Below are 14510 nucleotides of genomic sequence, written 5' to 3' on the forward strand. Positions count from 1 at the left end.
GGGGGCAGTTAGGGGCAACCAGGCAGGCAGGCAGGTGAGTGATTAGGAAACAGTGGTCCAGGATTGTGAGAGAGATGTCCGACTGCCCGTTTAGTTCAATATACTACCATGTCCTAAACCAGCAGTCAGACATCCCCCAAGGGGTTCTAGATTGGAGAGGGTGCAGGCTGGGCTGAGGAGACCACACCTGTGCATGAATTTCGTGCACCAGGCCTCTAGTCAATAAATAAGGAATAGGACTTGTAAGACTTTTTGTAGCTTTGTTATGACCATAATCATTTTTAGCTTAATTAAAAACCTGTTATGATAATCTTCATATCTAGACTATTGCTATAAAATAAATCTATACTAGAGACCCAGTGCACGAATTCATGCACGGGTGGGGTCCCTTGGCCTGGCCAGTGATCGGGGCCATCTCACCCAGTCCTGATTGGGGCCAGCTGGCTGGTGGGAGGAACCGCAGGAGGTTGACCGGCTGCAGGAGGTTGGCTGTGGGAGCGCACTGACGACCAGGGGGGTGGCTCCTTCGTTGAGCATCTGCCCCCTGGTGGTCAGTGCGCATCATATAGCGACCAGTCAACTGGTCATATGGTCATAATGGTCGCTTAGGCTTTTATATATATAGATTATTAACTGCATAATTCAAGCCCAGTATTTCTGCACCTCATAAACTCAGAAACTGTCAATGCACTTGGATAATTTTGCTCCAAAGAGAAGGACAAACATTACTCCAGTAACTCCAGTCATAATAAGCAATATCTTTTTCAGCTGAAAACGATGCATAATACAAAAGGAATCTTTTGACTTTGGAGTGTACTACATGATACAGATTTATGTTTGACAGGTTTTTATAATTACTTTGTCTTGAAGAAATAAAAAAACCAGAGACTTTGGAGCAGAAAAGCTTGAGTGAGCTTGAACAAGTCACTTAACCCTCCTTCTGAGATTCAGATTCTGTATTTATAATATGGAGGCCATAACATGCATCGCACAAGGTCATTAGGAGGTTCAAATATGATCATTTATTGATCAAAACTGTTGACTATCATACAACTATTTACAGCTATTACTCTCTAAACACAACTGGTATGTATGAAATAGCCCTGATTTTAAATTCTCTGCAAATAATTCACTGAGTTGGCAGCAAATACTATGATTTAAGTCATTTGTAGTTCTTTAGACACATCTTGATACCTGAAGTTGCCCAAAAGGCACCATTAGACATGGTTATTATATCTGAGCTTGTAATTTTTCTTCCTAGCATCATTGCTTAAAATGAATCTGAGAATTACTCAGACCTTAATTATTAATGATAATCTTATTCCTAGTTAAAAGTAAAACAAAGTGCTATGTTGATATTAGAAGATAGCTAAAAAAAAGGAGTTTTAAACTGAATATAAGAAAACTTAAAAGAAGAAAAACTATCCAAAACAAAAAACTAAAAAGAAACATTTTCACTTGAAAAGAATTTATATTTACAAGTAGAAAAAGTGACTCCATAATTTAACCACAGGATTAAGGAAAACAGGCTTTTGGGTTTAAGAAATCTTCACAATTCGGTAGCTTATTGGCACTAATAGAAATTCCTTCCTTGTCCTATATACTAAAAGCCTAAAATACGCAAATTGTCCCCTTGACTGGGAGTTCGACCAGGAGTTCAACCAGGGGGCGGGGCCGCTGGCGGCTGGAGGCCAGGGGAAGGGAGGCGCCCTGGCCAACAGCTGGCAGCCTCTAGGGACCCTACCCGTGCACGAATTTCGTGCACTGGGCTTCTAGTATTCATATAATTACTTCCCTTCTCTTTCTCATAAAAAACCCCTTGCCTTCACCCCATAATCAGAACACTATTTGGGTTTCTGCTTGAATCAGTGCTTCCTGAACAGCTATTTTTTGTGATCTCATCAAATAAATTATTGCCTCTTACCGTGGCCTTTTATTTTTAGAATAATAAGACTCAGTTAAAAACAATTTTATACAATTAAAAAAAAAAAAAACACATAGTTCATTTTACATAACTGACCACAGTTGAAAATGAAGTGGCAAATTTAATTTGAAGTAAAGCCAGTAAGTTAAGGATGTAAAAAACAGCTGTGAGCTGCAAGTCACACATGATGAAAGAGGAAGAGAAAATGAAAGACACAGTACTATATAAAACCATCTGTCACTGCTTGAGAATTTAAAGCTGAACTTTAAGAAGTTAATCTCATTTAATGATCTCATTTTCTTGTATGAGGGATCTTGACTGAGAGGAATTACTTGTATATGATGTCTAATACCACAAAGCTAGCCATTAGTGGCAAAGCCAGGATAATAATGAGGTGATAACAACCCCAGCTCACAAGGTCAGAAGATAAAACTTGGGTCTGCTCATTCCTAGTACGGAGCTCTAACACCATCCTGCTCTTTCTACCACAGTCCCACCAAGATCAAAAGGCATTTATCTGACGAGGTACTCGAGTATCCACATGTTCTAAAACAGCACAGATCCCAATTCTGTTCTTCAAAGTGTGGGCATTATCTACATATAGGAGAAGCTGGAAGGATATACATTAAACTGTTAATAGTGGCTATCTCTGGGTAGGGATTATAGTTGATCTGTTGTTTTTGTTTCTGTTTTTTGCTAATTTTCCATGAATAAATGTTATCTTTATAATAAAAAAAATAGTTCTTGTTAAGAGGTTGCAAAAGTAAAATTTAAAATGCTTCAATATGTATTATGGCAAAGAAGTTAGGTAATGCAACCAGAATTTTCCAATTCTTATGTTTTATGTGAAACAGGCTGTATACTACCAAGCCCCAAAGGCTGAGCCAGCTCAATTGCAGAGTTGCTCCACTGATGTCAGTCACAAAGCATATAGGAAGGAACACAATGGATTCCTCTCTGCAGCCTAATGAGTTCTGTCTTCTCTTCCTTATCACATATTCCTGATAAAGACATGTTGCTTGGGAAGATTTCAAAAGTACTCAGGGCACAGCTCTTACAAGTTCTCTTGGCATTTAGGCATTGAGATTAAATGCTTCTAACACCACAGACTATTAACTGTAATTCTCTAACCAGGAATGAAGAGATAGTCAAGCAGGCTGACTTTATTATAGTAATTTCTATAAAATCCTATTTTCCCTTCAGTTCTTAGCGGTTAAAATAGAAATTTGTTAAATGGTACAGAAATTAGCAATGCTTCTTGCTTATTTCCAGACATGAACTTCCCTAACCTAATTCTCTGAAATAACAACAATAATAACAAAACCATATTCATCAGGGAGATAATAAAAAAAAATGTATTGAGGTACAATTGACATATAGATAAACATATTTTTTAAAAGAACAATTTTGTAACTTGGTTTTGGAAGGTTGTTAATCAATATTCAACATTTTTGGTGTAATATTTGGAGAATTTAATGTTCCTGAAAAAAAAATGGGGGTAATATACACAAGCACTTACTTTATTTATTCTGCATCAACTGCCTCAATCTCACATTTTTTCAGGATGGGAACTACCAATATTAAACTTTGTGTGCATGGTGGGGACTAAGATGGAACTAGTTTATTGGACCCATTCATTGCTCTCATGATCTATTTTTAAAGTAAACAACTTCTTTCCAGTTTCCAGTTTGTTTGGTGGGAACTTGAGAACAACCAGTATCATGTGAGATAGGCTCCCAACCCAAAACCCATGTTTCCTTCCAAATTGATCTTCTTCTCACAGCTCTTTCAATTTCTTTACATTATGTAAGAGAGAAGGTGCCACTTCTTTATAGTTTGTTAAAATTCACTTTAATGAGCACAGTATCTACTGGCATGTGCAGGAAGTAAGGATAAGAAGAGGCTGAACCCAAGGATGGCTTACCAGGACACATAATTATTTAAAACCACCAATCTTGAAATATCAAGGGGATAGAAAACTGTGGGAAAGGGTAAGAGAATGTTTTGTATCTTGCTTTTTAAAGCCTTGGTCAATTTGCTAAATAGAGCAAATCACTTATCTTTTACATTCATAAGATGAAAATTCATAATGGAAGTTATTTATATTAGAGTGAACTGCTAACCCAAAGAATTGATACCTTTAAAATAACAGTGAAATGAAAGTAAATTACAAAGATAAAGTATTAGTGAGGCAATTATAATCCCAGTTTATTTGCTTCATGATCTCAGGTATATCAACATATAGTATAGAGTTTAATTTTCAAAGTTAAGTAAAAACAGTACCATTCAACTAATGGAGCAGGAGTGTTTTCCAGGATCTGAAGGACAGATCTGTAACATCCCATTAATCTCGTTTTAAATGGCTCCCTTGAACATTATGGTTTGTTTTATATAAAGTCCTAAAAACCAAGTATTTAAAAATCTTTCATTTCCCAGGTTAAAAAAAAAAATTCATCCTAAAAATAACTCCATTAAATCTTTAAGACATCTTTCTAGCTACAGTGCCTCCCTATCCCTCCGTGACTTACAGGACAAAGAACATAAACTAAGGGATACTTTCTGTGCCATTTTATCAAAATAATGACAAACTGAATTTATCATGATGAAATTTCAGTTTGAAATTTTCTTCTCACAAATCAAAAAACTCATGGAACAAAGGGAAATGGAAATAAAAAATAGTGTTCCTTTAAAAAAGCATTTTCTAGAAAATCTCAAGCAAGCCACTTCTTAAACTAGAAAGTTAGAAAAACCGTAAGAGCCTTGTTTAATATTCAGCTATTTAAAAAAATTATTGGGGACAGAAATACAGTCTTATCTGAGTTTCTTGATATTCCAATTCAAGTTTAAAAAATATTTAGAATTCTTTCTGAGCAGTGAGTAACCTTGTTCCAGGAAACTACTATTAAAAGCAAGTTAATGATTACTATGAAAACGAGTATTTCACAACCATCATTCTCCAGCCACAATCTTTAAAAACACAGAGCATGGACTAGGAAAATGTCTAGGATCTAACACAACCTCATATCTAATTCAAATAAAAAATATTTCACAAACATAACGTGGAACCTACAGATTTTTATTATATACTAGAGGCCTGGTGCACAAATTCGTGTGTGGGTGGGGTTCCGGCGGGCTGGCCAGGGGGAGGGGACATAGGAGATTGGCCGGCTGGTCCTGCCCCCTGCTCGAACTCCCAGTCAGCTGAACTCCCGCCTGAGGGGACAATTTGCATATTAGCCTTTTATTATATAGGAGGATTATAACAGCTATTATATAAACAAAATTTCTATAGGGAATAAGGAAAAAGTAAGTACAGCCTGAATGCAGATCTTTAGAATTAGGTGAAAAGCAAAAAGATCTCCATATTTTAGTTAAAAAAAATATTCTATTTAATTTTGTCATTTCTAAGAGTTTGGTGTAAAACAGACTTACTTTCAGAACAATCTGGTTTAGCCTTTCACTGAAATATTCTCTATGGATTCTTAAGTAAATAATGAAGATTACTACGTAATGTGCATTTATTTTTCCTTGTCATTATTAAAACCACATATGTGTCCAAGAACTATGCTTCTTAAAGACTGACATAGTTCCTGTGACTGTGTTTAATAGGGAAGATAAGAGTGAAAAAGCTGATGGCTTAGGATATCAAACTATTGGGATAGTAAGTGTCAAGAGACATAAAGGAATATTAAATTTTAAATGATTTCACTACTTTTTTAAAAGTTCCCTTTCTACTCAGTGTGAGAAAATATCAAATAAAAGATGGAAGAAATGGGAACATCTGGATATGCTTGCAACCCTGGACACTCAGAGCCGTAAGAGTGACAAACTTTTTGTATTCAGATATAACACATAGAATCATCGCCAAACAATGGCTAGAGTTGTCAAATGTTTTAAAAACCAATACCAAGATACTCATGATGATTACTTCAATGGACAAACTCTAAAAGGATAAAAAAATACTCACTCATATATCGAAAAGTCTCTTCAGCAAGGACTGGAGAGAGGGCGCCAGAAGCATGATGCTGCCGGTGTGGGGACCGAGTCCAGTCTTGATTTTCATATAGAAAGAGAGAGTCCACTTTTAGTCTATACTGGGGTAGCTGTTCTTCCAGCAGATTCACCAGCTCAACTTCAGGGAGATCCTCATTGGAGCAGACATCTAAAGAAGAGAGTTCATGTAAATGAATCCAATATATTTCAATTACTAGGCTACAGAAAAAATTCAGTGAAATTCATTTTGTGAAAGTATATATTAGCCAAGATCATTTCTCCACTAATTTTTACTAATGTATGTATCCTAGTACTATAGTTGGTCTTTCTCTGGGCTACTTTAATATGAGAACTTCTACAGTAAAAATAATACCACAAATATGTAAAAATATATTGCTTAGTGTATATGTTTTTAAACTTTAAAATAAATTTAGACAAATTTATTATTTCCTCCTTGTCAATCTAGTTAGTGCTGGCTAAAAGAGATCTGATCTCAAAAATGTATAGGCTTAAAGGCAGCACAAAACAACTAGCAGAAAGTAGTTCTAAAGAAATAAAACTACATCCTCTTTAGTAAAAGAATTTAAACTCTGTGGGAGGATTCTTTAAAATCTGGAAAAATTAGCTAGATATAAAAAAAAATTAACACTTACTGGTTAAATATTAACTGTTACATTAACATTCCAGCACAGTGTTCTTGCACTGGTTCTGGACTAAGTACTTCATTTTTATTTGAAATATGTGGTACACTGAACTTCCTAAATACCTTTCAGATCACTGCTCTCACCTGCACACCCTAACTCCCTCCCGTCATTCATATCTCTGAACTCACCTGGGCTTCTCTGCCTTTGCGTGCTTGTTCCTGGCTTTCTGTCCCAAACACTGCCCATCATTTAACACCTTTCAAATTTAGCCATTTACAAGAAAAGGAAAGTTATCCCTTGTAACATGCTTAAAATACTAGGGCTTAACATAGAGAAAATACCGGATGTCACACCAACCCCCTCACTTTTTTAAGAGATCTAGTATTTCCTTTGTGGGTTATATAAAGAAACATGTCCTAACTCTGGCAAAGAACAACAAAGTGAAATAACACCCTAAGAGAGTAAATTTCTACTACTTGACTTTAACTTAACAATAACAATTTAATAAATCAATTACAAGAAGGCTGACAATATTAGACAACCCTATGCACCTAGAAGGACATGCTGTGGCTTCATTGTTGGGGTCCGATCCCAGCAGGTCCAGGGATCCCCAGAGGTGTGGACAGAGTCGGCGAAGAAGGAATGACACGGAGAATGCGTTCAGTTGATCAGTAGCCTAGCCAGGATCTCCAGCCAAGTTCTGTCTTTTATTGTCTTGTTACATCTGTATTTATACCAGTTGATTTTAATCCTGTCAATTTCTATTCCAAAGGTTAGGGCGTTTCTTATCTCCATTCCAGGGAGTAAAGATTATGTAGCTTAAGTTGTTATGACCATAATCATTTTTAGCTTAATTAAAAACCTGTTATGATAATCTTCATATCTAGACTATTGCTATAAAATAAATCTATACTAGAGACCCAGTGCACGAATTCATGCACGGGTGGGGTCCCTTGGCCTGGCCAGTGATCGGGGCCATCTCACCCAGTCCTGATTGGGGCCAGCTGGCTGGTGGGAGGAACCGCAGGAGGTTGACCGGCTGCAGGAGGTTGGCTGTGGGAGCGCACTGACGACCAGGGGGGTGGCTCCTTCGTTGAGCATCTGCCCCCTGGTGGTCAGTGCGCATCATATAGCGACCAGTCAACTGGTCATATGGTCATAATGGTCGCTTAGGCTTTTATATATATAGATTATTAACTGCATAATTCAAGCCCAGTATTTCTGCACCTCATAAACTCAGAAACTGTCAATGCACTTGGATAATTTTGCTCCAAAGAGAAGGACAAACATTACTCCAGTAACTCCAGTCATAATAAGCAATATCTTTTTCAGCTGAAAACGATGCATAATACAAAAGGAATCTTTTGACTTTGGAGTGTACTACATGATACAGATTTATGTTTGACAGGTTTTTATAATTACTTTGTCTTGAAGAAATAAAAAAACCAGAGACTTTGGAGCAGAAAAGCTTGAGTGAGCTTGAACAAGTCACTTAACCCTCCTTCTGAGATTCAGATTCTGTATTTATAATATGGAGGCCATAACATGCATCGCACAAGGTCATTAGGAGGTTCAAATATGATCATTTATTGATCAAAACTGTTGACTATCATACAACTATTTACAGCTATTACTCTCTAAACACAACTGGTATGTATGAAATAGCCCTGATTTTAAATTCTCTGCAAATAATTCACTGAGTTGGCAGCAAATACTATGATTTAAGTCATTTGTAGTTCTTTAGACACATCTTGATACCTGAAGTTGCCCAAAAGGCACCATTAGACATGGTTATTATATCTGAGCTTGTAATTTTTCTTCCTAGCATCATTGCTTAAAATGAATCTGAGAATTACTCAGACCTTAATTATTAATGATAATCTTATTCCTAGTTAAAAGTAAAACAAAGTGCTATGTTGATATTAGAAGATAGCTAAAAAAAAGGAGTTTTAAACTGAATATAAGAAAACTTAAAAGAAGAAAAACTATCCAAAACAAAAAACTAAAAAGAAACATTTTCACTTGAAAAGAATTTATATTTACAAGTAGAAAAAGTGACTCCATAATTTAACCACAGGATTAAGGAAAACAGGCTTTTGGGTTTAAGAAATCTTCACAATTCGGTAGCTTATTGGCACTAATAGAAATTCCTTCCTTGTCCTATATACTAAAAGCCTAAAATACGCAAATTGTCCCCTTGACTGGGAGTTCGACCAGGAGTTCAACCAGGGGGCGGGGCCGCTGGCGGCTGGAGGCCAGGGGAAGGGAGGCGCCCTGGCCAACAGCTGGCAGCCTCTAGGGACCCTACCCGTGCACGAATTTCGTGCACTGGGCTTCTAGTATTCATATAATTACTTCCCTTCTCTTTCTCATAAAAAACCCCTTGCCTTCACCCCATAATCAGAACACTATTTGGGTTTCTGCTTGAATCAGTGCTTCCTGAACAGCTATTTTTTGTGATCTCAAATAAATGCCTATTGCCTCTTACCGTGGCCTTTTATTTTTAGAATAATAAGACTCAGTTAAAAACAATTTTATACAATTAAAAAAAAAAACATGACATAGTTCATTTTACATAACTGACCACAGTTGAAAATGAAGTGGCAAATTTAATTTGAAGTAAAGCCAGTAAGTTAAGGATGTAAAAAACAGCTGTGAGCTGCAAGTCACACATGATGAAAGAGGAAGAGAAAATGAAAGACACAGTACTATATAAAACCATCTGTCACTGCTTGAGAATTTAAAGCTGAACTTTAAGAAGTTAATCTCATTTAATGATCTCATTTTCTTGTATGAGGGATCTTGACTGAGAGGAATTACTTGTATATGATGTCTAATACCACAAAGCTAGCCATTAGTGGCAAAGCCAGGATAATAATGAGGTGATAACAACCCCAGCTCACAAGGTCAGAAGATAAAACTTGGGTCTGCTCATTCCTAGTACGGAGCTCTAACACCATCCTGCTCTTTCTACCACAGTCCCACCAAGATCAAAAGGCATTTATCTGACGAGGTACTCGAGTATCCACATGTTCTAAAACAGCACAGATCCCAATTCTGTTCTTCAAAGTGTGGGCATTATCTACATATAGGAGAAGCTGGAAGGATATACATTAAACTGTTAATAGTGGCTATCTCTGGGTAGGGATTATAGTTGATCTGTTGTTTTTGTTTCTGTTTTTTGCTAATTTTCCATGAATAAATGTTATCTTTATAATAAAAAAAATAGTTCTTGTTAAGAGGTTGCAAAAGTAAAATTTAAAATGCTTCAATATGTATTATGGCAAAGAAGTTAGGTAATGCAACCAGAATTTTCCAATTCTTATGTTTTATGTGAAACAGGCTGTATACTACCAAGCCCCAAAGGCTGAGCCAGCTCAATTGCAGAGTTGCTCCACTGATGTCAGTCACAAAGCATATAGGAAGGAACACAATGGATTCCTCTCTGCAGCCTAATGAGTTCTGTCTTCTCTTCCTTATCACATATTCCTGATAAAGACATGTTGCTTGGGAAGATTTCAAAAGTACTCAGGGCACAGCTCTTACAAGTTCTCTTGGCATTTAGGCATTGAGATTAAATGCTTCTAACACCACAGACTATTAACTGTAATTCTCTAACCAGGAATGAAGAGATAGTCAAGCAGGCTGACTTTATTATAGTAATTTCTATAAAATCCTATTTTCCCTTCAGTTCTTAGCGGTTAAAATAGAAATTTGTTAAATGGTACAGAAATTAGCAATGCTTCTTGCTTATTTCCAGACATGAACTTCCCTAACCTAATTCTCTGAAATAACAACAATAATAACAAAACCATATTCATCAGGGAGATAATAAAAAAAAATGTATTGAGGTACAATTGACATATAGATAAACATATTTTTTAAAAGAACAATTTTGTAACTTGGTTTTGGAAGGTTGTTAATCAATATTCAACATTTTTGGTGTAATATTTGGAGAATTTAATGTTCCTGAAAAAAAAATGGGGGTAATATACACAAGCACTTACTTTATTTATTCTGCATCAACTGCCTCAATCTCACATTTTTTCAGGATGGGAACTACCAATATTAAACTTTGTGTGCATGGTGGGGACTAAGATGGAACTAGTTTATTGGACCCATTCATTGCTCTCATGATCTATTTTTAAAGTAAACAACTTCTTTCCAGTTTCCAGTTTGTTTGGTGGGAACTTGAGAACAACCAGTATCATGTGAGATAGGCTCCCAACCCAAAACCCATGTTTCCTTCCAAATTGATCTTCTTCTCACAGCTCTTTCAATTTCTTTACATTATGTAAGAGAGAAGGTGCCACTTCTTTATAGTTTGTTAAAATTCACTTTAATGAGCACAGTATCTACTGGCATGTGCAGGAAGTAAGGATAAGAAGAGGCTGAACCCAAGGATGGCTTACCAGGACACATAATTATTTAAAACCACCAATCTTGAAATATCAAGGGGATAGAAAACTGTGGGAAAGGGTAAGAGAATGTTTTGTATCTTGCTTTTTAAAGCCTTGGTCAATTTGCTAAATAGAGCAAATCACTTATCTTTTACATTCATAAGATGAAAATTCATAATGGAAGTTATTTATATTAGAGTGAACTGCTAACCCAAAGAATTGATACCTTTAAAATAACAGTGAAATGAAAGTAAATTACAAAGATAAAGTATTAGTGAGGCAATTATAATCCCAGTTTATTTGCTTCATGATCTCAGGTATATCAACATATAGTATAGAGTTTAATTTTCAAAGTTAAGTAAAAACAGTACCATTCAACTAATGGAGCAGGAGTGTTTTCCAGGATCTGAAGGACAGATCTGTAACATCCCATTAATCTCGTTTTAAATGGCTCCCTTGAACATTATGGTTTGTTTTATATAAAGTCCTAAAAACCAAGTATTTAAAAATCTTTCATTTCCCAGGTTAAAAAAAAAAATTCATCCTAAAAATAACTCCATTAAATCTTTAAGACATCTTTCTAGCTACAGTGCCTCCCTATCCCTCCGTGACTTACAGGACAAAGAACATAAACTAAGGGATACTTTCTGTGCCATTTTATCAAAATAATGACAAACTGAATTTATCATGATGAAATTTCAGTTTGAAATTTTCTTCTCACAAATCAAAAAACTCATGGAACAAAGGGAAATGGAAATAAAAAATAGTGTTCCTTTAAAAAAGCATTTTCTAGAAAATCTCAAGCAAGCCACTTCTTAAACTAGAAAGTTAGAAAAACCGTAAGAGCCTTGTTTAATATTCAGCTATTTAAAAAAATTATTGGGGACAGAAATACAGTCTTATCTGAGTTTCTTGATATTCCAATTCAAGTTTAAAAAATATTTAGAATTCTTTCTGAGCAGTGAGTAACCTTGTTCCAGGAAACTACTATTAAAAGCAAGTTAATGATTACTATGAAAACGAGTATTTCACAACCATCATTCTCCAGCCACAATCTTTAAAAACACAGAGCATGGACTAGGAAAATGTCTAGGATCTAACACAACCTCATATCTAATTCAAATAAAAAATATTTCACAAACATAACGTGGAACCTACAGATTTTTATTATATACTAGAGGCCTGGTGCACAAATTCGTGTGTGGGTGGGGTTCCGGCGGGCTGGCCAGGGGGAGGGGACATAGGAGATTGGCCGGCTGGTCCTGCCCCCTGCTCGAACTCCCAGTCAGCTGAACTCCCGCCTGAGGGGACAATTTGCATATTAGCCTTTTATTATATAGGAGGATTATAACAGCTATTATATAAACAAAATTTCTATAGGGAATAAGGAAAAAGTAAGTACAGCCTGAATGCAGATCTTTAGAATTAGGTGAAAAGCAAAAAGATCTCCATATTTTAGTTAAAAAAAATATTCTATTTAATTTTGTCATTTCTAAGAGTTTGGTGTAAAACAGACTTACTTTCAGAACAATCTGGTTTAGCCTTTCACTGAAATATTCTCTATGGATTCTTAAGTAAATAATGAAGATTACTACGTAATGTGCATTTATTTTTCCTTGTCATTATTAAAACCACATATGTGTCCAAGAACTATGCTTCTTAAAGACTGACATAGTTCCTGTGACTGTGTTTAATAGGGAAGATAAGAGTGAAAAAGCTGATGGCTTAGGATATCAAACTATTGGGATAGTAAGTGTCAAGAGACATAAAGGAATATTAAATTTTAAATGATTTCACTACTTTTTTAAAAGTTCCCTTTCTACTCAGTGTGAGAAAATATCAAATAAAAGATGGAAGAAATGGGAACATCTGGATATGCTTGCAACCCTGGACACTCAGAGCCGTAAGAGTGACAAACTTTTTGTATTCAGATATAACACATAGAATCATCGCCAAACAATGGCTAGAGTTGTCAAATGTTTTAAAAACCAATACCAAGATACTCATGATGATTACTTCAATGGACAAACTCTAAAAGGATAAAAAAATACTCACTCATATATCGAAAAGTCTCTTCAGCAAGGACTGGAGAGAGGGCGCCAGAAGCATGATGCTGCCGGTGTGGGGACCGAGTCCAGTCTTGATTTTCATATAGAAAGAGAGAGTCCACTTTTAGTCTATACTGGGGTAGCTGTTCTTCCAGCAGATTCACCAGCTCAACTTCAGGGAGATCCTCATTGGAGCAGACATCTAAAGAAGAGAGTTCATGTAAATGAATCCAATATATTTCAATTACTAGGCTACAGAAAAAATTCAGTGAAATTCATTTTGTGAAAGTATATATTAGCCAAGATCATTTCTCCACTAATTTTTACTAATGTATGTATCCTAGTACTATAGTTGGTCTTTCTCTGGGCTACTTTAATATGAGAACTTCTACAGTAAAAATAATACCACAAATATGTAAAAATATATTGCTTAGTGTATATGTTTTTAAACTTTAAAATAAATTTAGACAAATTTATTATTTCCTCCTTGTCAATCTAGTTAGTGCTGGCTAAAAGAGATCTGATCTCAAAAATGTATAGGCTTAAAGGCAGCACAAAACAACTAGCAGAAAGTAGTTCTAAAGAAATAAAACTACATCCTCTTTAGTAAAAGAATTTAAACTCTGTGGGAGGATTCTTTAAAATCTGGAAAAATTAGCTAGATATAAAAAAAAATTAACACTTACTGGTTAAATATTAACTGTTACATTAACATTCCAGCACAGTGTTCTTGCACTGGTTCTGGACTAAGTACTTCATTTTTATTTGAAATATGTGGTACACTGAACTTCCTAAATACCTTTCAGATCACTGCTCTCACCTGCACACCCTAACTCCCTCCCGTCATTCATATCTCTGAACTCACCTGGGCTTCTCTGCCTTTGCGTGCTTGTTCCTGGCTTTCTGTCCCAAACACTGCCCATCATTTAACACCTTTCAAATTTAGCCATTTACAAGAAAAGGAAAGTTATCCCTTGTAACATGCTTAAAATACTAGGGCTTAACATAGAGAAAATACCGGATGTCACACCAACCCCCTCACTTTTTTAAGAGATCTAGTATTTCCTTTGTGGGTTATATAAAGAAACATGTCCTAACTCTGGCAAAGAACAACAAAGTGAAATAACACCCTAAGAGAGTAAATTTCTACTACTTGACTTTAACTTAACAATAACAATTTAATAAATCAATTACAAGAAGGCTGACAATATTAGACAACCCTATGCACCTAGAAGGACATGCTGTGGCTTCATTGTTGGGGTCCGATCCCAGCAGGTCCAGGGATCCCCAGAGGTGTGGACAGAGTCGGCGAAGAAGGAATGACACGGAGAATGCGTTCAGTTGATCAGTAGCCTAGCCAGGATCTCCAGCCAAGTTCTGTCTTTTATTGTCTTGTTACATCTGTATTTATACCAGTTGATTTTAATCCTGTCAATTTCTATTCCAAAGGTTAGGGCGTTTCTTATCTCCATTCCAGGGAGTAAAGATTATGTAGCTTAAG

The 14510-nt window shown here is 35.9% G+C and overlaps 1 protein-coding gene across 7 annotated transcripts in view; it reads right to left on the reverse strand.

Moving 5' to 3' along the window:
- Nucleotides 1-14510, reverse strand: part of TRAK2 (trafficking protein, kinesin binding 2) — a 64775-nt gene that overhangs the window by 23899 nt on the left and 26366 nt on the right. For 3 of the 7 annotated variants that reach the window (XM_014528671.1, XM_014528663.1, XM_014528660.1), the window contains exons 3-4: nt 13017-13211; nt 5892-6086 (exon numbers count right to left, since the gene is read on the reverse strand). In XM_014528671.1, the coding sequence (XP_014384157.1) occupies nt 5892-6086; nt 13017-13211 (390 nt within the window). Of the gene's footprint in view, nt 1-633; nt 745-5891; nt 6087-6749; nt 6818-7112; nt 7153-13016; nt 13212-13874; nt 13943-14510 lie in introns of those variants that run through there. The other 4 variants (XM_014528676.1, XM_005858222.2, XM_014528680.1 and 1 more) reach the window with 4 other exon arrangements.

Source organism: Myotis brandtii, unplaced genomic scaffold, assembly GCF_000412655.1.
Source record: "Myotis brandtii unplaced genomic scaffold, ASM41265v1 scaffold1162, whole genome shotgun sequence".
NCBI classification, from domain to species: domain Eukaryota; kingdom Metazoa; phylum Chordata; class Mammalia; order Chiroptera; family Vespertilionidae; genus Myotis; species Myotis brandtii.